Genomic DNA, 24,472 nt, shown 5'->3' on the forward strand with positions numbered 1-24,472 from the left:
CTAAATTCACCATCAATAATGGGAAAGACATAAAACATTTTTCTGGCCCATTTAAATGAATGCACAAAAATGTGCCGTAAGGCTGAGAACAGATTTGTAAATATGGCTGATCGTCTTCTGCTACATAGGGACTGACAAGTGATAAATACCGTGCTGTATTGAAACGCTATATTCAAACGACAAAACAATTACAGTTCTTGTGACTGGACGATGACTTTCATATGTGCAGCTCTTTTAAACCAAATGTACGGTTTCCTATACCGCTGTGAACCTTGGTACATAGGCTGCCTTTTCTCACCGGCCTATACAGACCTTAATTGTTAACATTGAACTCCCATACTGATGGATTTATTAATAAAATAGTGGTTGAAAAGAGACTTAATGAAAATAGAAAATGATAGACATTTATATTTAATACAAACATGGAAATATTTACAGTATTTTACATTAACAAAAACATTACACTAAATAAAAGGTTACATAGTAATTTTTAAAGATGCAGCAACAATTTCTGGAAGAAAAAATGCATAATTTATTCAGTTGATGTATGCTGATTATCTAGTGCATGAGTAAGTTGATGCTTATAGAGAGTTTGCTTTTGATTGAAGCTGTCCCCACATTCAACACAAATATGAGGTTTTAGTTTTGTGTGTGTTTTCAAATGTCTAAAAAGTCCAGAGTTATCACAAAAACTTTTGTCACACTCGCTGCACTTAAAGGGCCGATCATCCTGGTGGTTCCTTAGATGCTTCACGAGATCATAGTTCTGTATGAAACTTTTATCACATTCATTACATTTATATGGTCTGTCCCCTGTGTGGATTCGCTGGTGTCTTATCAGATCTGAGTTAAGACTGAAGCTTTTCTCACAGCCGGTGCACTGAAAGGGCCGCTCTCCTGTATGAGTCCTCCTGTGCCTGATGAGATCTGAATTCTGTATAAAGCTTTTCTCACACTCCTGGCATGTATAAGGTTTTGTCCCAGTGTGCATTGTATGGTGATGGCTAAGACGCGAGTACTGATTAAAAGTTTTGTCACAGTCTGTACACTTAAATGGCTTATCATTTGTATGGACCTTTAAATGGTTTTTGAGTTGAGAATTTCGTATGAAGCTTTTCTCACAGAAGGAACATTTAAACGGCCTCTGCCCTTGATGGATTTTTTCGTGCTTCAGACGCACTCCATTATCACTAAAGCTTTTACCACACTCGCTGCATTTAAATGGCTTCTCCCCTTTGTGACTTCTTTGATGGACTTTGAAACAGGAGTTATTGGTGAAAGATTTATCACACTCAGTACATTTATAAGGTTTTTCCCCTGTATGGATTCTCATGTGACGGAGAAGGCGCGAATTGAACCTGAAGCTTTTGTCACATTCTGTGCATTTGTATGATTTATCGATTTTATGCTTTTCTAGGTCTTGGATAAAATCATCTGTCATATTGGTATTTTCTTTAAAGATAGGATCCACAAAAGATTCTTCTTCTGTACTGAGGCAGGGTTGTACAGCATGACCTGCTACACTGTCTTTGCCACAGTTTGTAAATTTCTCCTCTCTGTTTGACAAGAGTTGCCACTCACATGTATTTTCAATTTTGAGAGTTTCCCGTTGATCAAAACGTTGAAGAACATTTATCAGAAGATTTTGTGACAAGGTTTCATGTCCTTGTTTACCTGTGTGATTTTGGATGCCCGGTGAATAATCTGTTGAGTATATAGAGATTAGAAAGTCTTAGGTATCATGGGAAATACCCCAAATGTTACAGTGAACAGGTATGTTTGTCAGTTGACATTTATAATGGTCTAAACCAGGGGTGCGCACACACGAGATTCTCTGCGGGGGGGAGGGGGGCGTGCGGGGTTTACAGAGGCCCCGCGCACTTCCCAAAGTCACTTAAATTAGATGCCGGGGAAGCGGTGAAGGCCTCTGTAAACTTCCCTTACCTTGGCTCAGACGGCTTCTGGAGACGCGTCACCATGGTAATGCGGGGGTCATGTGACATCATGATGCCCATGACATTGGGGCCAAGGTAGGGAGCGCACGGAGAGGGGGAAAGCCGGCAGGGAAAAAGATTGCACTCCCCTGGTCTAAACAAAATGATTCCTTAGAAACCTTAAGGTTCATTAAACTGTAGAGTGTAGCATTACCTTCTCCCATTTTTGATCAGAACATTTAAAATGTTAATATTACCATATTTAGGCCACATCCACTATAGTTTTCACAACCACTACATATATCAACTACTTTTTAAAAAATATATATGTATGTATACACACACACACGGGGAAAAAAGGGACCTTTAGTTTTTCATCATATCTTATATTTCTCGCTCAATCCCCATAAACATTTGCACAATTGTAGGTATGTTATGTAGATTAGCACAATAAGAACAATGTGAACAATCAACTGATGTTAACTAAATTGATGTCAACAAGTACCAGATACACTGTAATAGGGTCATGTTCATTAAACGAGAAATAGGAGTTTCTGCTACGCAGCTCGTAAATTTGTTAAATTGTTGAAATCTAATCTGAAACACTAAGATTACTATAAAATTTGAGCTCAAAGTGTTTTCAAAATGGCCTTCTGCTAAAACGCATGCACCCTGCATATTACATAATTGATAAATCATTGATCCAGCGGCTCCTTACTCCTGAACGGTACAATGTTTTACGAATTAGTTTTTTTTCGATCATAGCGACCATCCTTTATCAGGAAACATTTTATGCAAGCATTTTCGACCATAATTCTCTCTAACTCACTTTATAGCATGCTTATATTATTCGCTAAACACTATTTTCTAACTATGCACTGTCACCAATTCCAAGGAATACTTATTAGATTATCAAATCATTTTTAAATAAAATAATCTGCTGTTACAGATCCCTCATTGAATTTGTCCTGCACTTGCCAGATAATAGCTCCAATTCAAAACCGCCTTCACCCACAAGATTGTTGGGCAAAGTAAAAAAAAAAAGCATCTGTGCTAAACAGTTTAGAAAGTCTTACATTTCTCCCTCTCTCCCCCCAATACGGCCTCTCACACTCTGGCGTTCAATATCGCAGCTACTGCTGCTCTTAATTAATATTGTTGCTAAAAAAACTGCTATCCCACCAACAACGTAAACTCTTGGTTTTGTCGAGCATTAAGAACCCAGCGACCTATCCTGCGTTCGGGTGAAAAGCGGTGGGCTAAAGATAAATGTCCCTCTAGCCTTACGGATCTTAGACATATAAGGAAAAACTTTTTCAAAGCCGTTATATAGAGGCCAAAAAGCATTATTTGGCCTTACAGACTCAGAAAAATTCCAGTAATAATTCACAGGAAGTTTTCAAAGTCGTCGACTCTTTGCTTGAGCCGGCTTGTTTAAACAAACCCTCAAGTCCTGTAGAAATTCCACCACATACTTTTCAACAGGCTTTCTCCTCCAGAGTCTCAAAAATTTGAGATCAAAATTCAGCCGCACAACTGTCAAGGAAAAAGGGAAAATGGGGGATACAATGTGTTTGTATCCCTGAAGAAATTCACTTATATGCACACTCCTGGGAGTAAAATATAACTTTTAATACATAGTACTTAAAACATATATTACCGAAAAGGAAGGTATAGTAAACATTAAAAGTGAATTAAATAGTATAGAAACATGCACCCAACAATTGCTCACAAAAATGTTTATATAGATACTCCAGTCAGTAATTGTTACTGGAGTCCTAGAGACTCAAGGGGGTGCAACCAGCCAAGGTGAGCCCAAAAGAGCTCAGCACTTACAAACACAGGTGCAGAAAATGCATTACCAAACGTAACAGCAGGGGTTAATCACTGCCTTCATGGAAATACTGGTTAGCAACCCTGCAAAGATAATGCCATACTCTAGCTGCTACACTGTTTTTAGATAAATGTTTGCACTAGTGAATTGCTGGAAAAAGCACTATGTTAAAACAGCCCCATAACGGGGACTGATGACATAATCACGCGTCCAACGCGCGTTTCCCTCCTACAACTGTCAATACACAAGTCTGATATTTCCACAGTTGAACCTAAAACTAGGTGGGGCACCTTCCAATCAATCACTATGGAAAAAAATCCTTAGCACGGACAGAGAGATCAAACCATCTAGCTGTCCAGCTGTCCTGCCTAGTTAATAAAGAAAGCGGTGATAGAACTGGCCCCTTTCATTCCTGACATTGCAAACCTCTCATTATCTTCAGGCTTTTTTATCAACCTTACTAAAGGAAGCATTTATCTCACCTCTATTAAAGAAACCCTCCCTTGATCAACTGAACACGGATAACTACCAACCAGTTTCTAATATTCCGTTTTTAGCAAAAAATATTGAAAAACGAGCCACAAAATAGTCAATCACACTCTTTTTCTGACCAGACTTAAATCGAATGTAGAGAGGTAAAGTGTTGGACTGGTTCCACTCCTTTCTTAATGACTGTAGTCAGAAAGTCATCCTCAAAGAGGAATCTACAAACACAATCCCGCCGACTTGTGACGTCCAACACAGTTCTGCCATTTCCCCGGTTCTATTTAATATATATGTTAAAGCCCTAGGGCAGGGGTGCGCAAACTGGGGGGGCGCAGGGTTTACAGAGGACCCGCACGCTTCCTGAAGGCACTTAAATTAAATGCCGGGGAAGCGGCGAAGGCCTTTGTAAACTGCACTTACCTTGGCTCAGACGGCTTCTGAAGACACGTCACCATGGCAACGCGGCGTCAAATGATGCTATGGGTCATGTCCCGTTGCCATGGCAATGCGACATGACGCCCAGAAAGCCGGAGCCAGAGGGGGGGGGGGGGGGCACGGAGAGAAGGACAACCGGCAGGGGGGCACAGTGGAAAAAGATCCTATCAGTGAACGATCTGAATGATTGCCTTAGCAACATCTCTAATTGGATAGCATTGAATTGCCTAAAACATATTGCCTCTAAATCGCAGCTGCTCCAGGATAGGCCCTGGAGCACAAACAGATGCTGAGTAACCTCTTCAACGATCTAAAAAAAAATCAATAACTCCGCCATCCCAAGGAAAGAGAAGGTGAGAATGCTTGGCGCTATTATTGACAAAAGCATAGTTGTTCAGCCTCTTATTGTATCTATTGGGAAAGGCTGCTACTTCCAAAAGCGAGCGGCTGAGACAAATTAAAGCATTTCTCTTGAAAGCCAATCTGTAGATAGTAGCACAGACCTTAATCCTCTCCAGACTGAATTTTGCAAATTCTCTACGGACGAATCTCCACAAATATAATATCAAAGCCCTGCAGTTGATGGAAAACGCCACTGCCGTCTTACAGCAGGCGAGATCACATCTCGCTAGTATTGAAAGATCTGCACTGGCTCCCGGTGGAGCAAAGACAACATTTTAAGATCTTGACCATTGCCTTTAAGGCTATCCATGTACTAGCCCCCCTTACCTTTAGAACTGCCTTATCAGTAACACGCCAAATCGTGCCCTTAGATCTGCCATCATCCCTCAACGGATTGAGCCTCTGCTTAAGGTCAATAAAGCTGGAGGGAGAGCTTTTTCAATGACAACGCTAAGACTGTGGAATAAGCTCCCATGCAGCATTAAGAAATCTGGACGCTTTGCTTCCATTCAGAAAGGAATTAAAAACCTTCCTTTTTAAACAAAGCATGGCAAACAGACCCAACAACCCCGGCAGCCAGCTTTCCTGTTTTTCGCCCTTTGTTGGTCTTCCTCGCCGTTCCCCTATAATGTTTTTGGTAGGCCCCGGTTGAAGGTCTGGGATGGGTGTCATCCCTAAGTTCCTACACATGCTCTAGTATGTAATTTTCTTGGTGAGAAGCGCGTTAGAAAATGTTTTAAATAAATATAATTGCACAAATTTTCCTGAAAATTTACAAATTTTTCTGCAAGATATGATGAAAACTAAAAGGTCTGAAGTGTGTGTGTGTGTGTGTGTGTGTGTGTGTGTGTGTGTGTGTGTGTGTGTGTGTGTGTGAGTGTGTGAGTGTGTGTGTGTATATATAAATACATTTTAAAAACACACACACACACACAACATATTATCGTTTATTTCTAAAGTGGCAACATATTCCGCAGCACAATGGGAGTATAAAGATTTGATAATTACATCAACAGAGTTAAATACAAATAAGGACAGACATGTACAAACATATACAAAAGGTAATAAGGCCCCTATTTGTGAGAGGTTACAATCTAGAGGGAATATGTTAAAACAAAAAAGTAAAGTGGCTGCTCATTGTGGAATGCCGTATGCCTCAGCTTGGAGTATGGTCCAGCCCGACAGCTGTTCCAATTAATAGATACATACACATTCATATTTTAATATTACATACATGGTTCTGTTTAAGGGTGTACTTATACAGTCTTTGTGTTTGTTTTAGGGTACATAATGCACAATTTGAGATGCCTTGGTCTCATCCACCCCTGTTGTCTGCCTAACTTCTTGAAGAAATGCTGCTTCCTGGCCTGATCATAAAGCTGAAGAAGTGATCTTAACATTACACTGGTGCTCCTTACAGCTTTTTTAAACTAAGCTATATGTCATCATATACTGATAACTGGACTCTCTCTTCTTAGGGTAGTCACTAGTACCAAAATACATCATTTGCTTTGGCCTCTGCGCCCATGACTTTGCAGTTCTCAGACCTGTGTAATAGTTGGTAAATTCATGACCACTGCTCAACCGTACTTAATCTCCTTCTTATGCATTTAACTTTTTGAAAGTATGTTCTGATACGGATTCTCATATTTACAATGACGTACCTTCTCTTCTAACTCCGGGTCGCTATGAAATAAACTAAAGATGGACTGATACATTTAGCCTTTTACTGGCTATTTTTTCTTCTCCACTTAAACATCCCATGATCCACCTGTTTTTCAATATTACAGGCTAAATAATATATGATAGCCATTTCAGGCTGCTTAAACCATTTGCAAATCTGGTGTGAGGATAGTGTCATACAGAAATTACAAAAACACGTGAAAAATACCAGAATTTGAATTAGCAGTGGTGTCAACATCAGAGTCCCGACGATCAGAGAAACAGTCTACATACACCATTTGGTTTATCAAACAAGTCATTGGCAGGATTCTCAACCTCAATGGAAAAGGCTGAGAAAACAATGCACAATGAATAAGTATCATTAGATAGCATGCCAGTATACACACACAATGTTCCAAGCGACACTGCTGCACTTAAGAGGGTAAAGAAAATATTGATCCTGTGCACACTGTACTTATGGAATAGTTGTACATATTCAAATTTCGTTTTACTAATTTGCAACTATATGAGATGTGCCAGTAGCTGTTGTGATAGCAGCAAAGATCTGAGATCGTTTTTCTACTTGAAAATATCTAACACATTTCGCAGAGGTGCAGAATAAAACATATGCATGCGTGTTTCTTGTAGGACTTGATCTCATCAACCCATAAGACATACCACTGTTTTTTTTATTATTACATAAGAAGCAAATTCAACAATCTGTTATTTAAAGCAACTTTGCAATTCTACAGTGTATTAAATTTGGCCAACGCATAACGTCACAATTATTTACAATATGGGTACATTAACATTTCATGTACATTTCAGGCTTTTACTGCACATGCACTATAAACAAGAGACAGATAACCAAAGTATGTATTGCACTGCATAAACTGAAAATAGCATTATTGTGTCACACACAGAGCGGTTTACGTCAAATATTTTTTTTGTGAAAATACAAAGTATCACTTCCATGGAAAAATTACAAAATATAGCAAATGTTTACACTTTCCAACTTTAACTATAAAAACAGTTAAGATCTGCAACTTCCCTAAAACACCTCAAGCTGGATTAGTAAAGCGATCAAAAGGAAATGTCTCACCTGGAGTGTGTGTGTTACTTCTTTCTAATTCTTCTGGAGGATGCAAGAGAAATTGCTCCTTTTCTTCTTGCACAGCATCTATAATTTAAATAAAGAAAAGCTAACAGAAGTATTATACATGTAAAGTGCAACTAGATTAATTTCCACATGTACAGTCCTGTGAATATTTTGCTCGCTTTGTCAAATAGAGAAAACAGGATTTTTTTTTTTTTTTTACATTTTAAAAGATACGTTAAACTATATGATGTTGCTCTGGGGATGTGAGTTATGTAATACCATACAAAAATAAGCTGTCATTTATGAGTATATTCGTACTTCCAACAAGCATCTTTTTGTGTAGGGAATTTATAAATCACTTAGTCAGCTATGAATGTTGTTTTAATAATGACAAATGATTACCTATTAGTGATGCACAAACAATGCAAAATATACAGAACATATGACATGGACGAAAAAGAATATTTACACCGAGAACCTGTCCACATGCAGCCTTCCACGAGCCCGATCAGCATCTCAAACATGCATACCCCCAGACGTTTTGTGATTTGGATGTATAATCTTGTTATGTTATAGAAATCTAAAATACTCCACCAGGTGATAAGTGTTCACACATCCCCGTTCCTGTTTGCAAAAACGATTCGCTGTTATGTCTGGTTACTTATTTAATTCGAAAATGAAAAATGCAGGTAGTATATTTTATTCTGCCAACACGTCTCTTTTCTTATATCACAAAAAGAGAAGAAATGGGTTGCTTGAAACACTTAAGTGCTGTTGTGTTTTCAGTAGACTATATTGTAGCCTATGTAGCATTAACCTTTACACTTGTATTTGTAAATTAAAAATATATATCATCGACTTACGGGTACTGGACTTGTGACTTTCTTTGTTAGCCTCCTGCAATCTGCACTGAGGTTCTTCCAAGTCTTTTATCCGGATTAAAATGTCTGGACTGACAACTGGATAAGCAAATAAAACAGTCCCCCTTTCATTTTTCATATGGCGCTCAAATTACACAGCAGTTCAATATTAGTGAAAAGTCAAGATAATAATTTAGGGAACATATTCTCTCCCCCTCCCCAAAGATACTACATTTGTTCATGTTTAACCCTTTAAGTGTCAAGAGGGGTCGTGGTGTACGAGTGCTACGGACCCTCTGGCACAGTGCGTTATGTCATTTTGGCTGTAGTAACTGCTAAGGTAATGAAGGGGTTAACCCCTCCTACTACCCACCCGAGAGGCCTAACCACCCACCCTGGGGCAACTACCCCCTTCACCCACTCCCTCTACCCCCAATACACCAGGTACTCTGGTTTAACCCCTTCATTACCTTAGCGGCAATGAAGCTGCTTTAATTGTATTTTAATAACACAGTATTGAAGCAGTGGGTCTCCCGAGCGGAACTATTTATCCAAATTAATTTCAGACCCCTTGCTTTCTGAGTTACAGGCCCCGGTATGGGGTGCTGGTATCTCCCTACATTGTTTAAATCTCCTGCATCACGTAAGCGGGACATTTAAATAATGCAGAGGAATACCAGCATCCCATACGGGTCCTGTAACTCAGGAAGCACGGGGTCCCCGAGGCTGAAATGAATGCGGTTCAGCTCCGGAGACCCCCTGCTTCAATACTATGTAATTGAAATAAAATAAAAGCAGCACGATCGCCTGTTAGAGGTGCACAGGGAGAGTGACTGATTCTGTATACTCTTACTGCACTGCACTGTGTCTTAAAGACTGATGCAGCCCGGTATGATTCACACAGCGGGAGTCCCATTCAGAAGCAGCGACCCCCCGCGGTGTTAGTCCTGATTGGCCATTAGTCTCCTTACTGGCAGGAGTGAGAGAGAGTTGCTGCCAAGATTGATTTTTCATTATTTGCTATTGACTGGATTGGAACTCTTGCTGATTTTTGGACTTTGATCACTTGTGAGCTGTTGCTCTGTTTTGCTGGATATCTTATTATCCATGACAGTGAGTTTGGCTGGCTAATTATTGGTTGGGGAAAGAGGCATAAGGGAAGTACCTTACAGTCCTTTTTGGACCAGAGGGAACGAGCCTGAAGAAGGGGTATCCACCTCGAAACGTTGCACCCCTAATTTACCCTCCCCCATTTTATTTGTTCCCCCCACACCTTGTCCTTTTGTCTCTCTCACTCCCTTACCCTGAGTTCTTTCCCTATACCACATATACTCTAGAGCTCTACTACCCAGTGTGAGACATCTCTCCAAGTTAACGCTATCTTGTTTTTATATCAAATTACATTCTTTTCAGTTTGGCTTATTCCTTGGTTATATTATATTTCTACTAGAATCAGTGAGTGCTGGAACATTGTTCCATATATGGTTATTACTTAGGGGGAATTAGGGTCTTCCTTGTTCCTTGTGCACCCTGCATGCAGCAAGTTGTTATTTCGCTTCTGAGTGCTGTCTATCGTTTGTTATTTTGTACATTGATATATTCATCCAGGGGAAGGCAAACAAAAACCTCAAGTGAAATATCCAATGATCTCATAAGGGGAAAAATTCCTTCCTGACTCCAAATATTGGCAATCAGATTACTCCCAGGATCAACATCCTTCCCATGTTTACTTATTTGGTATATCCCCAGTATACCGTTCCTTTCTAAAAAGATGTTCAACCTTTTCTTATTGAGATAATAAATAATATATATATTATAATAATATAGTCACATAAAGTCAATTAAGATACACTACAACACAGTCTGGGCAACAACAGAAATCAATGTCTCTGTGGTATAGGTTTCCAGATGTAGGGAACATGGCTGAGAAAGGAGCCACCAACATGCAATTTGACCATATTATGTCATCCTACAGTGCCATTAACTATCATAACTCACTTGTGTTAGAGATTAGACTTTTCATTTCATCATTACTTCTGACACCTGCATCTTCGTCTTGTTTAATGCGGAATAATGTCTCATGGTTAATTATGGTATACCCTATAAATAGAAAAGGTTTTTTTTTACGAAACGATTTAACAAAATACAATGTAGTTGCTGTGTAAATAAATACGCTATATGCAATTCAGACTAAAAAATACAAGTAGTATTGTTTGTTTTCAAGAAATAATAAAAGGTGTATTCAATAGGATTGCAGAAAGTAAGAAAAACACCGAATGTATATGTCAATATTGTGCAGTTAAAAAAAAAAAAGTATCTTTACCCAGTGAGATCAAGACTCCATGAATTTCTTTAATCCCATTCTTGTAAAGCTCTTTATGCCAATCATTCAGGTGCTTCCATTCCTCTTCAGTGAAGTAAACCGCAACATCTTTGAAGACAATGGATCTCTGAAACAACATACATTTAAAGCTGTAGACTAAGCAATATCCTACATGTGCTTTTTTTTAATTTAAATAAATCAGTTCTGTACAACGATAAAATACTTGTAGCATTTTTTTTAAACAGCTATGAATTACATTTTTAACGTATTATAATGTAACCAGCATTTTTTGTTTCTATAGTAACCATTTACAAAGTCACATCCCCTTACTCTTCTGAAACAGGCTCTGACACACCCCTTTTTGAGCCCTGCTCTCTATCTAATGACTATCTGGTCACATGATCTTCCCCACAGAATTTTTCATCTTTGGTCCTCTTCTGCTGCACTGACAGCCATTTAATGAACCCCGAGCCAAATTTTGATCGATCACAGGAGAACGAATCGATCGACAATTTAGCAAATTACTTATTGTGTGGATTGTATTGATGCACATATTAAAGTGGAGAAAATAAGGCATTTAAAAAAATGCAGCTTGGACTGCTGCTTTAACAATGCCTTTAACATCTCAAAACATGCTTTTTTGTGTGTGCCTGCGTAAAGTCCCACAATACATATTGCTGCCCCCAACACAATACATGTGTCATGATAATATCATGAGATATTAGGTATTTGAATCTCTCTGGCGCTTCAGGGGTTAATGAGCTACAGTTTAACGTTGAAAATACAATATTTGGGGTTTCTGGCTTGTCATGAATCTGTGGGAGCTTCAAAGGGAATTCAATTGAATTTAGATTTGAAAGGTACAGAGAGGGTGTATGGTATTTTAACACCTTTTGCAGGCCTGGTGGTTAAAAACTGATATAGTCTCAAGGTAAGAATATGTTTTGCCAGAGATGAGTGAATTGTGGTTCTCCTGACACTAGCATAAACAGGACACTAGATAAGGGATTTCAAAGCATTCTCTAGAAGGGGTTTATGGATGGCCAGGGGGGCGTGGCTTAGAAAATATTCAACATGAGTGACTTTATTAAAAATGAGACTATCATGTGATGTCATCTACTCTGCATAATAAGAGTTACAAATCTGTAATCGTGTCACCGAGGGACACGTTCTGACATCACACACTATGTTTAAGAGGTAAAGTGACAGATATTAATTTGTCGCTCAGGTTTAGTGGTAAGACGGTGTAGTTGCGTCCGCCATAAGCGCCTGAATGTATTGATGTGACTCGTGTGTGTGTGTATGTATTAGTTAAGGAAAGTTATAAATACATTTAGATATGGAAGGGTTTTGTTTAAACATAATTTTGTAGGAGGGTTTTTACTCTGTTGTAAAACTGTCAATCTCACAGCTGATTTACGACAGGGGCTAGGTTCATGTTTAAATGGGAAAGAATAGTACATAAAGAGTAGCAAAAGATTATGGAAATTAGATTTCACCAGGAGTGTTTTGGACAAAACACGTAATATCTCATCCCCTACACCAGTGACTTCTCTGTGCAGGAAAACACATGACATACAGTATGGTGATGTATAGGTTTTCTTTTGTGTTATATCCCTTCTATTTTGAGAAACTGTTCTGCATTTTATTGTCTGTATGTTTTTGTAATCATTTTTTCTGTAATTTAAGCACTGTATTTTTATATATATTAAAACATTTAATAAGTAATCCTTTTGGTTTTTGTTGCTCGCTCTGGAATATTTACATTTACGGACACATTTTGCTACAACTGATTTTTGGTGTATATAGTGTATGGTGTGCATAGTTTTTTCTATAATGAAGAGGGACCTGGGACCCTCGCAAATATTCATTTGAAATTTTTTATTTGCATAACAATCTCAGGTGGTGACAGTGTATAGATATGATTGCAATTGAGTAAGGGCTTAATATTAACTTATTGGAGGTACCTTTGCAGAGGAGAAAGGCGAGTTGGCCGGAGTAGCTGTGCGTATTAACCCTGATCACATCGAAGTCCTGTGCTAACTTGTGTGCTGTTCATGACAGTTGGTATATTGGGACGGATTTAGAGGAGATGTTAACTCATTTGACGGACCTTTGCGGAGGTGAACAGTGGGGCAGCTTGCGAGTTGTGTATTAACCCATGTCCTGTAGAGGAGATATTGTCCATTTGAGGGACCTCTACGAAGGTGAAGAGTGCGACTGCTTGCGAGCGGAGTATTAACCCTTGTCCCGCATGCTCTCAGGTGGACCGTACACGTGACAACATGTTTATTTTTTTATAGTGTACAATGTTATTTGCCAAGAATACCTTACTACAGTATACAGTTACAATACAGGCGAGTTCCTCAGTGCCCTTCTCCTAAGGCCATGACCCCGCTCCCTCAGTCAGCGCGCCCGCACTGCATGCACGCAGCGCGCTGAGAGGCACAGATCGCAATCTGTGGTCTGTAGGGAGCCGGAGCGGGGGGGGCGTGGTTTGAGCGGGGGCGGGGGTGTGGTTTGAACGGAGGGTCCGTCCGATCGTACCCCCTCCCCTCCTCAGGAGCCCGGAGATACGATCACGCTCTGGCACAAACAACAAAAAAAAACAAGCCATGACACAGCTCAACAGGCCGCCTCCCTACGAGCTCCTTCCCTGCTCACCTCATTGGTTCACACGCGCACCACGTGACGCGTCAACGCTCCAGAACACCTTCTTCTGGTAGCGCTGTCCGGCTGACACGTCACAGCACGTAGTGAGCCACGGAGGGAGGTGGCAGCGGGGACCAACGGATTGCAGGTAAGGGGCTGGTGGCGCATGCAGCCGCACGCGCCACCAGACGCAGCGGGACCAAGCCCTAAGAATGATTTAATGCAGCAATCCACTCAGAAGCCTGTATATGCACGTTTAACTCATATAATGTTAGTGTCCCCTTAGCTTCGGAGGTTACCATGGTAACCTTTACACAGCACTGGACTCTAGTGAGAGCTTCATTTTAACCACCTAATATTTTTTAACGCTTTTATCTCCTGAATGGAGCATCAAGTTTGGAAGGGGCAAGAAGAGTAAGTTAAATGCACTAGTGGATACTTTAGCATTGCAGGGGATAAATAAATTGTAATTTACTCAGAAAAAAGGGATGATAATTTGATTTGATCAGAGATGAAAATGTTTTATTAATAGCTATGAACATAGGGATTTATTACACGTTTCTACTAAAGGCACCTTTTCATATGTTTGCCTGAACGTTGATTTGAAAAGTGTTTTCTCCCAAAAGAAAGAAAAGGTTAAGCCATGCAGCAATAAATTAGTGTTTATTTTACATTATTTAGGACTGAAGCTGCATGGTTTAAACCAGGGGTAGCCAACTCCAGTCCTCATGGGCCACCAACAGGTCAGGTTTTAAGGATATCCCTGCTTCAGCACAGGTGGCTCAATCGAAGACTGACCCACCTGTGCTGATGCAGGGATATCCTTAAAACCTGACCTGTTGGTGGCCCTTGAGGACTGGAGTTTGCCACCCCTGGTTTATACTAAACAGGATTCACCCTAAACAGCAACACACAAATTACAACATATTCCTTACCTGATATGGAGACTGTTCACACATATTGTTTTCTAGATTGAGAGGCGTTCCTCCCATCAGTTCTTCAGCCTGCACTCGACAATCCGTTTGTCAGCTCTGCCAACTTGCAGAACATGCATCTGTTAAGTGTTTTCAACTTTCTGTTTCATGGTCTGGTAAAAGAGGGACTTTTTTAGAGTTAGGAATCCATAAGTTATAAAAAATATAATTTTTTAAAAAAATGTTCGTCATATAAAAAAAAAACCTATATGGAGGACGTTCAAAATGTATAGGTGGTAAAAGAGTATTTCTATAGCCTTGCAGTTGATATCATCCTCTAGTTCATAGAGTATAGGAAATAACTTATGAGGGTGTTATTTGTAAAGTTGAAGTTGCACAGGCTCATGGTGCAATCTGAGATGACGCAAACGGCAATAAAATACAAATCGTTTTTTGCACAGCAATGTGCTGCTGGATGTTAGGCCTGTTCTATAATGCGGGGCGCGCGGAATTTTAGTTGGCTGACGTTAGTCTGCCTTTCAATAATGGCGCCGCGCGCGAACGACAAGGAGAGTAGAACCGGCCGACAGGGGGAAAGAAGAAAAGAAGAAAGAAATCACGCCGCTGAAAATGTAAGTATATGAGTGTGTATGTATAAGGTATTAAAAAAATTATTTCAGGTTTTATTTATTTATTTTAAAACACAGACACACAAACACATACAAACACACACACACAGTCGCGCACAGTATATACACAAAACATGTGCGGCACGTGCACGCGCCTTCGCACAGGCACGCGCACGGCCGCACACACTATATAACAGCCCTTAGCAGGGAAAGGGTTAAAAAGTGCAGTTGTGATGTTCTACACTGTGCGGATATAGACAGATTTCAATATATTGCTTGAGTAAGAAAGTAATCATTCTTAATGAACAACTTCATTAGGCAATAAATCTAGAAACTTTTATAAAAAGCATTTATCAAGCAGGGCCACGGTGGATACTGAACTAAACTATATATGTAGGATATACTTGTCTTATGAGACATTTCTTGCTCCCAATATTATTTTTATGCATTTATAAAATATATACATAGCATTGTTTATTGATATACAGTGGATAACATGTTGGTATTATTACTAGAGGTGTTAAAACTTTTCAAAGTGAAACTGCCGTTTTTATCCCAGTTAAATTTAAAAAAAAAAAAACCTTTGCAAATAATGCCTCAAAATAATTTCACAGCTATTTCTCCACATCTATAGTTATTACTACAATTCAAAACCAAAGCTTTAAAGTGGCTTTTCTTCTTGCGCTGTTACTAGGTTTGAAGCAGGAAGTCCCCAGAGCAGAACATCATTGATTTCAGCTCCAGGGACTCCCAGCTTCTGGAGATACTTACATGGAAACTGGCTGCTAGTAGCAGCTTTGGCTGAGCACAGAAAATGTCTGTTTAAAGCAGTAAAACACCATGTCCATCATCTTTTTTTTATTATAGGATTGAAGCAGGTGGTCTCTTGCGCTGAACCCCATTCATTTCAGCGCTGGGGACCCCAGCTTCCACATACCTCCATTAGGGGTGCCGGTATCTTTGTGGAATTCAAATGCTCAGGTCGCACAGACCAATAGAAACCTGTCACGGTTTCCTTTTGGCCCATGTGGTGCGGGACATTGAAATGTTGCCATTTTGTTAGGTACACAAGTTCAACAAAGGTATTTATCTCTGGAAGCAAGGGTCCCTGGAGCTGAAATGAATTGGAGTTTAGCTCCCTGCTTCAATCCTAAAAAAAAAAGGGAAGATGTAGTGCAAGGTGTTTTGCTGCTTTTAAAAGGTCCTGTAGGTACCCCTGTCAGGCTTGCAGCAACTATTCTTTGAGTGGGGTGCTGTACATAATAAAATTGCCATTTATTTGTAAAACGCCAAACATATTCCAGTGTGGTACAGTGATGCAGAGAAAATCAGTACCATACACAACCATGTGTTAACCCAGGGGGGCTGCAGCACCCCACACTTTTAGGCCTCATCCAGGGTGCAACCGAGCACGCTGGCGCTAGAGTGCCATGACGTCAGGTGCTCAGGTTGCCAGAGCGATTCCTGGCCAGCTAGTTGCGCGCGGCCATGACATCACTGTTCTCATTGGGCGAACCGCTCACGCGACGCGCCAGCATAAAATTTGTCTGCCCACGCAGCTGAGCGCTCACAGGTGCACTGGACACTCATTGCGATCATGAGTTTGATCGCGTAGCATGAGTGTGCAAGCGCGCCCTGCTTCACCCTTGACACAGCCTTAGTTCCCGCTCCCATGCGTCACACGCAGCTTCCTACTGGCCACAGGACCTTAATCATCTTCAAATGTCAGTATCTCCAGGAACAGGTGGTCCCCAGAGCCTTTTCTTTTTAAGGCTATGGTCCTTTAACATTGAACAAAATGTCCAGAGCACAAAAGAAACGTCCAGCGCCCCTGGGAAAAACTCTCTCTCAGGGATAGCAAATCACACATCGTTTATTTTTTGTCTGTTGAGCATTTCCTCCCTTTAACGCTTACACACCCAATATTCAGTAACAGGCATTGCAGCGTTTGTATTATGTGACTATCAATCAGAGGCCACTCTATGCAATGTAAACCATCAGTAATATTATCCCAGGTGATGTACAAATATCATGAGGTCATTAATGGGAACATGGCTGGGGATTCTTATGCTCAGCGGTAGAGGCAGTGTGAAGGGAAAGCTGTTAAGCTATAAATGTTTTCACCCCCAGGAGCTGCGCCGCTTTCATACACTGATCGCACATCTACTGCGGAACCATCACCCAGCTGCAGGACGCCCGCACACCACTGCGCATGCTCCTTGCGGCCGGATATCGCATTCTCAGAACCGGAAAACGCGCGCCCCCCTTTTTTTTTTTTTGTGACGGCTTCTTTATTAACAAATAACACAAACACAAAAAGTAACCGGGGAAGAATATGAATTAGGGGCGCGGGGTTAGTTTATATTGCGTAACGAAAGGCGTCCTGTGTAATGTACACATTGTGCGGAAATTAGCTTGTAGAAGCAAGCAGAAGATAGATTGAGTGATAATACTACGGTATAGAGTCAGTTGCAAAACCATGTGTTACTGCAGAGGTCATTCACAGGGCACTGGGAGGCAAATGACAGATGTGAGATTGTTTTGTTGTTGCATGGTACCTGCAGAGGGTGTTATTTGGTTTGCAGCCTGCACAGTCATCTTTGTGTTTCCGGAGTCTGCAAGGCTAGAAATGAATGGCAAACAGCTGCAAAACTAGCAAAAGATATAGCAAGGAATAATATATTATTGCTTTAAAGATTTTTTCTTTTGTGTGTGGTTAATGTGGTTTTAATATGTGACCTAGTTTTGCAGTCAGGAGACATGTTACTAATTTTGTCATTTCATACACTGGCAGTGTATACAGCACTGTCCTGCCCTGAAGAACTTGCAATTGAGGTGTTGCGCCTGAGGTACAAGGTGACTTGCCCATGGAGAGCTGGCACGGGGATTGCAAACCAGGTTTATCCACTTCAAAGGCCAGAGGGCCCAGCAACACATTGCAAAGCTCTTCTAAAGCAGCCTTTTGATTACAATTATAATTGTATCCCTTGTTCCCCCGTAACTAAAAGGAGCTACCGGTGCTCCCGTTATCTGTTGGCACACAGAAGGCTGGAGCCTCCGCCACTAGGAGCCTGGGGTGATCGTATGTCCGCCTCGGTGCAGTGCCTCCCAAGAACAATACCAGTAATACACACACGCAGGTATATAATAACAACTTTTACTATACACACCATAAACCGTACCCTGTACCACACCGTATAATAGGCCCCAACCTAGTACCACCAATTAGTGTCCCCAAAGTACAAAGGGTGCCAGGCACCAATACCCTGATGTCCTTTTCCCCAATGTCAAGGCCCACCCAATATGTATGGAGTAATGCTACCCTGTGAACTGTTGGGGTACCTGCCGGGTAGTCCAGCACCCGTTGCGGCCAACTTTGCAGAGGATTCGTCTGATCCAACGTCCGCCTCCATGTGGCATGATCTCCTAATGGATGGTATCACCATAAAGTGTCTCACGGTAAAGGTGGTCTAGTCCCAGACCATCGGCATCTTCCTCTGAGGCCCTGACACTATACAGTAAATGGGGAAGCATCCCTATCTATGGGACCTTCCCTAAAGCAACCACAAACTATACGTGAGCCGGGACCTAAGGGGATAAACTAGGCCTAGTTTCAGAGCCACAGGCTCCTGAGACACTACCTACTTGTCTGGCTCCTTTCTCCGACTGGCAGGGTCCCTCTGAGCGCGCCAAATGTATCTAACTGCCGAGATCCTAGCAGCCCTTTTGGCTGATGCGCGCCACCTGACTAACAGCCCCTGAGGCTGCTGGGAATTGTAATCCCTTGCAGAGCTGTTGCTATAATGGCAGCCGCTTACGTTGCTCTGCGCATGTGCGGGATGGACGCCGCAAACCTTGGGTGCTACTGCGCATGCGCCTGGAGCATAAACATGGCCGCCGCCTGCATAGAAGCTCCGGGTCGCCCCTATACAGCTTCCACAATAATAACAGAGGTAAGGGGGAAGACCAGAGGAGACCTGGCTACATCATATAAATATTTTTGTAGCACTGCTGGTGTGATTAGATCACATTTGGGTTACAGTAACAAGTTGTGACCATCTGGCTCCTGATACCTTAGAGAGGCTAACAATCACTAATTCAATTCACTCTTCCTTCAGCTTTGTTTCCATTAAAGAGGCACTCCAGACAATACTGTTTTTAAAAATTTTACATGATTTAAGCAGGGGGTCTCCGGAGCTGAACGGTGTTAATTTAAGATCCGGGCACCCCTTGCTTCAGGAGCTAATTACATCTGTACATGCTGCCCGTAGGAGCCCTTACTGCTTTCACATGGCAATTTAAAGCAGCAGTCCAAGCTGCCGTTTTTGTTTTTTTAATTTAAAGATTTTCCCCTTTAATATGTGCATCAACACAATCCACACAATGATAAGTAATTGGCTAAGTTGCCGATCGATCGGAGAAGATTCAGCTCGGGGGTTCACATTCAAAACATTTCTAAAACTTGTCGCTTTTTCCTCCGCAATATAACTAAGATACGCCCTTTCCTCTGTTGTTCGACTGCTAAAACTCTGACTCAGGCCCTCATTCTCTCCCGTCTTGATTACTGTAACCTCCTGCTGTCCGGCCTTCCTGCCTCTCACCTGTCTCCCCTACAATCTATCCTAAATGCTGCTGCCAGAATCACTCTACTCTTTCCTAGATCTGTCTCAGCATCTCCCCTCATGAAATCCCTCTCCTGGCTTCCGATCAAATCCCGCATCTCACACTCCATTCTTCTCCTCACTTTTAAAGCTTTACATTCTTCTGCCCCTCCTTACATCTCATCCCTAATTTCTCGGTATGCACCATCCAGACTCTTGCGTTCTTCTCAAGGATGTCTTCTTTCTACCCCCTTTGTATCTAAAGCCCTCTCCCGCCTTAAACCTTTTTCACTGACTGCCCCACACCTCTGGAATGCCCTTCCCCTCAGTACCCGACTAGCACCCTCTCTATCCACCTTTAAGACCCACCTTAAGACACACTTGCTTAAAGAAGCATATGAATAGCACTGTGAACATTCTGAACACATGATACATAAAGCTTGGCCCCCTGCAGACGCACTTACCAGAACTCCCTCCTACTGTCTCTGTACGTTCTCCCTACCTACCAATTAGACTGTAAGCTCCTCGGGGCAGGGACTCCTCTTCCGAAATGTTACTTTTATGTCTAAAGCACTTATTCCCATGATCTGTTATTTATATTATCTGTTATTTATTTGATTACCACATGTATTACTACTGTGAAGCGCTATGTACACTAATGGCGCTATATAAATAAAGACATACAATACAATACAATACTAAATCGTTGTCTGTGCAGCAGAAGAGGACCAAAGAGGGTGAACAGATTTTGAAATGTAAAAACCGGGACGTGTTAAAAAATATTTAGAAAACAAATTAAATCTCAAACGGTGCCCCTCCCCTTTTTTCTCTTCTCCCTCTCCCCCATCCTCTCTCCCCCCATCCTCTCTCTCGCCCATCCTCCCACTCTTCCCCCATCATATCTCCTCCGTCTTCCCCCCCCCCATCCTCTCTCCTCCCTCTTCTCCCACATCTGCCCTTCTCCCCCATCTGCCCTCCTCCCTCTTCTCCCCCATCTTCCCTCTTCCCCCCCCATTTTCTCTTTCTCTGTGCTCTGCATCGCCACCTGCTGCCCACAAGTGCCAGCATCCTCTAATCTCCAACCTCAGCTCTCCTCCCACCCGCTAAAACCAGGAGGATACCGGCTCATTAATAACTGGGACTGTCCTTGCAAAACCGGGACATTTTGACAAATATTGGAGCACCGGGACAGCTCATTAAAAACCAGAACTCTCCTGGCTAAACCGGGACATCTGGTCACCATAACCAAAGATGCAAAGTTCTGTGGGGAAGATCATGTGACCAGGCAGTCACTAGATACAATTTGTGCCCTGCTAGAGAGAGGGCAGGTCTCAAAGGGGGTGTGCCAGAGCCTATTTCAGAAGAGGAAGGGGATGTGGCTTTGTAAATGATTGCAATAGAAACAACAAATGCTTGTTACATTATAATACAAATGTCTTTCAGAGTGTTTTTTTTTTTTTAAATGCTACAAATAATTTCCATAGTACAGAACTGATTTATGTAAGGAAAAAAAAAACACCAGGGCTTGGTGCACAGGCATTGCCGACACAGCTATCGAGCCGGCCCTAGGTTGATTAATCCCTTAATCACGATACCTATACAACTTTATATCATGAAAAAGGAACAGGGCAAAAAGAGCCTAAAGATATATAGATGTTTTAGGCATCATGAGAGATTATTCAACACTTTTTTTTCTTACCTATAGCACTATATTGGTTACACTATTATTTAGCATTACCCTATTTTTCACTTGAGCACTTTTCGTTTTTAGAAACCTAGCATAATGAAGAGAATCAATTATAAAAAAAGGACAACGGACAAAAATACAAACCACGAACGGTTATGTGTTTGACCTGAAACACTCCTGGACGTTACCCTCAGAGGATTCTGGGTAACAAGAGAGAGTGTTTGTTGATAAGAAGGAAAATCCAATAGTAGGAAAACGGAGCACAGCGATACCAAAAAATCTGGGGGTAAGCAATTTCAACAATTAAAAAATAACTTATTGGTGGGCAGACATCATAGAGGTATAAGCATACAACTCTGCCGCGTTTCACGCTAAAATAGCGCTTTATGGAGTGCGCTGTAGGAACAAGAACAGGCCCGCAATGGGGCTGGTCCCACTAGCTGCCTCCGCGCGCAATTTGCAGCCATGTTGCACGACGAGATTTTCAGAAGACAAGAAAATTGTGTTTACAACTAGCGACAGCGTCATGTGGGTCCATGACAACCAATGATAGAGTTTTTTAAGCCAATCATAGAGTAGGAAATAGCAGCCAATCAGAAAGCAGAAGAGGATGTTACATCCTGGCCACGCCCCCTCGATGCACATCCCATCGCAGAGGTTCATTGAGTGGTGAGACCACAGATAGCGGCTTTCACACGTGCACACGCTGCCACCCTGCCAGGCGCGCGTGCAACAGTGAATACTGGGGCCGTAGCCCAAACCTTTTTGCTACGAGTGCTGTATAAGTCCTGCCTCACTCTGGCAATGGGGGGTTTGTGTCATAAAAGTTAAGCTTTTGCATAGCTTAAATTGGCAGGTAATCAAAGAAATAGAGAGGTTTCTTGTCTTCTCAAGAAGACACAAGCTGTTTTACAATCAGCTGTCCATACATGGATGCCAGCTGTGGCGGGACGAGTAATCCCAGCAAACAGAAAGGTGGTATTGAAAGTGATGCTATCAGTAAAACTTCAAAGACCTCACTGACACCACACCAGAAAGAAGTTATACAATGGACTGTGTATTATAATTATAGACCAATAGGAATCATAAATCATTTGAGTCGTGTACAACCTACAGCAGTGTCATTTATACGTTTGTGTTCTGTGTCCCTAATCAGTAATTTAGGCGCAGAAGTTAATAGGACTACATTGTGACAATACACCGGTAATTCATTTCACCTTCAAGGTTTCAAAGAAATGTATCACATTGCATAGGTTGAGTAGGTTATCCTAAAAGTGATGACGCGGGTACTAGGACTGGTAATAATTCAGGGACAGTTGGGGAGTCTTTTATACTTTGTGCTTTTTGAAAAATATAAGGCTATAAAGCTGTCCTCAGCTAAGCAGAAGTGACAAATAACTGTTAGGGGACCCCCCGACAGGACAGGGAGGGCTCAAGAGTCTCTCACAGATTAGAGAATGTTTGGGTATAAAAGTTTGTGTCTCAGACCCACAAATTAGGCAGCGATTACAGTGCAGGCGTGCGCGATGGAGCACAAGGAGTCTCGTGCGCCTGTTGCCCGAGCGACTCGTGAACTCTGATGGGGCAGGCGTGGCCGTGACTTCACCAGGCTGGTTCACCTCATTGGCTGAACCGCTCAAGTGACGCGGCCGTCACGCGAAAAAACTAAATTATTGTGTCTTCAAAATTCTGCTGCGTGGTCGCTCTTCCGCGCACGCGGTCATGCGCACTGTGGCCGGCTTGATAGAGGTACTGTATTTTATTGCCGTCGCACACACTATAAACGCAGCATTAGACTTGTTGTCACGATAACTTATGACAAGATATAATTAATATACACCAAATAACTGGGTTGAACTGAACGAGGCTTAGATATAATAAAGTATATTTATTCCTTAGATAGGTGAACACAGCAAGATAGTACAATTAACAGACAAGAAGGTAACACTTACTTAGGGGGTTGGGATGAAGAAGTATCAGATAGCAATTCTCCAGCAATCAGGTATCAATCAAGATGTAATCAGAAGACAAAGACTGTAGGGTTGCCAACAGGTTATATATCTTTGCAACCCTATTCTTACTATTGAGTGCAGACTATTGGTGAACAATTATCTGCATCCAATTGCTAACGTGGGAACACAGTTTAACCCCTGCCCCCCAGCTAGTTGGCACATGCGTCCTGGAACCCTGAGGGTCTCATTTCTGTAGCCCCACACCCAAATCAGGGGTGCCGGGCAGTCTACCAGATGGGGTACCTGGCAGGATACTCTGTTTGTAAGTGTGAGTTATAACACCCACAAACCACTCCAGCTCATGCTTCTCCGCCCTCATGTAAACAGTTAGAGTGGCTGAGTCTTTGATCAGGGGTCTGCTTCCTAAACATTTGGTTGCTCTCCTTACCATTTGCATTCCTTAGTAGACAGGAATCTTTGTGGGCATTTGTCCACGCTTTGAAAATACAGTATGATGGTTAATACACAAACATATTAAAATAACCGGTTCTGTTAGGTCCAGCGGGTCCAAACTACTTACTACCGGAAGTGGGACACTATAGGAAGCGGGCCTTACTACCGGAAGTGGGACACTATATGGTCCAAGTTTCAGCCCGCTGTGACCTTCAGAACCCGAGATATGTAAATACCACATAAACCGTTTCTTAGTTTATTACAAAATTCTCCGCTGTAAAATAAATCTCAGTTTTTCACTCATTCCCCATTGAAATGAATGGAGCTTCAATGGCAGCCTATGGGACTCTTCAAAATGGTGCCTGAAAAAGCAGAGCCATTAAACAAAGGGCTATAATCACTATTTAACTATTAACCCTTGTCCTCCCGGATGGATCCCAGTGTGTGTGTGGTACAGACACGTACATGGTGGAAATACAGTACAACAGGGGAACATACATTTTCATGTCATAGCAAGGTGAAAACCACATTCCTGGACCGCAGTCCAGT

At 41.7% G+C, this 24,472-nt stretch overlaps 1 protein-coding gene across 1 annotated transcript; it reads right to left on the reverse strand.

Moving 5' to 3' along the window:
- Window positions 1-382: 382 nt before the first annotated feature.
- On the reverse strand, window positions 383-17,448 carry LOC142497400 (uncharacterized). The gene is made up of 7 exons (XM_075605139.1): window positions 17,355-17,448; window positions 14,623-14,774; window positions 11,036-11,162; window positions 10,711-10,812; window positions 8,716-8,811; window positions 7,856-7,933; window positions 383-1,704 (listed from the first exon to the last, which is right to left on the reverse strand). The coding sequence occupies exons 2-7, from the start codon at window positions 14,677-14,679 to the stop codon at window positions 533-535; spliced, it is 1,632 nt and encodes a 543-aa protein (XP_075461254.1). The 5' UTR covers window positions 14,680-14,774; window positions 17,355-17,448; the 3' UTR covers window positions 383-532.
- Between the last annotated feature and the right edge of the window lie 7,024 nt (window positions 17,449-24,472).

This window comes from Ascaphus truei, chromosome 6 (assembly GCF_040206685.1).
Source record: "Ascaphus truei isolate aAscTru1 chromosome 6, aAscTru1.hap1, whole genome shotgun sequence".
Classification (NCBI taxonomy): Eukaryota; Metazoa; Chordata; class Amphibia; order Anura; family Ascaphidae; genus Ascaphus; species Ascaphus truei.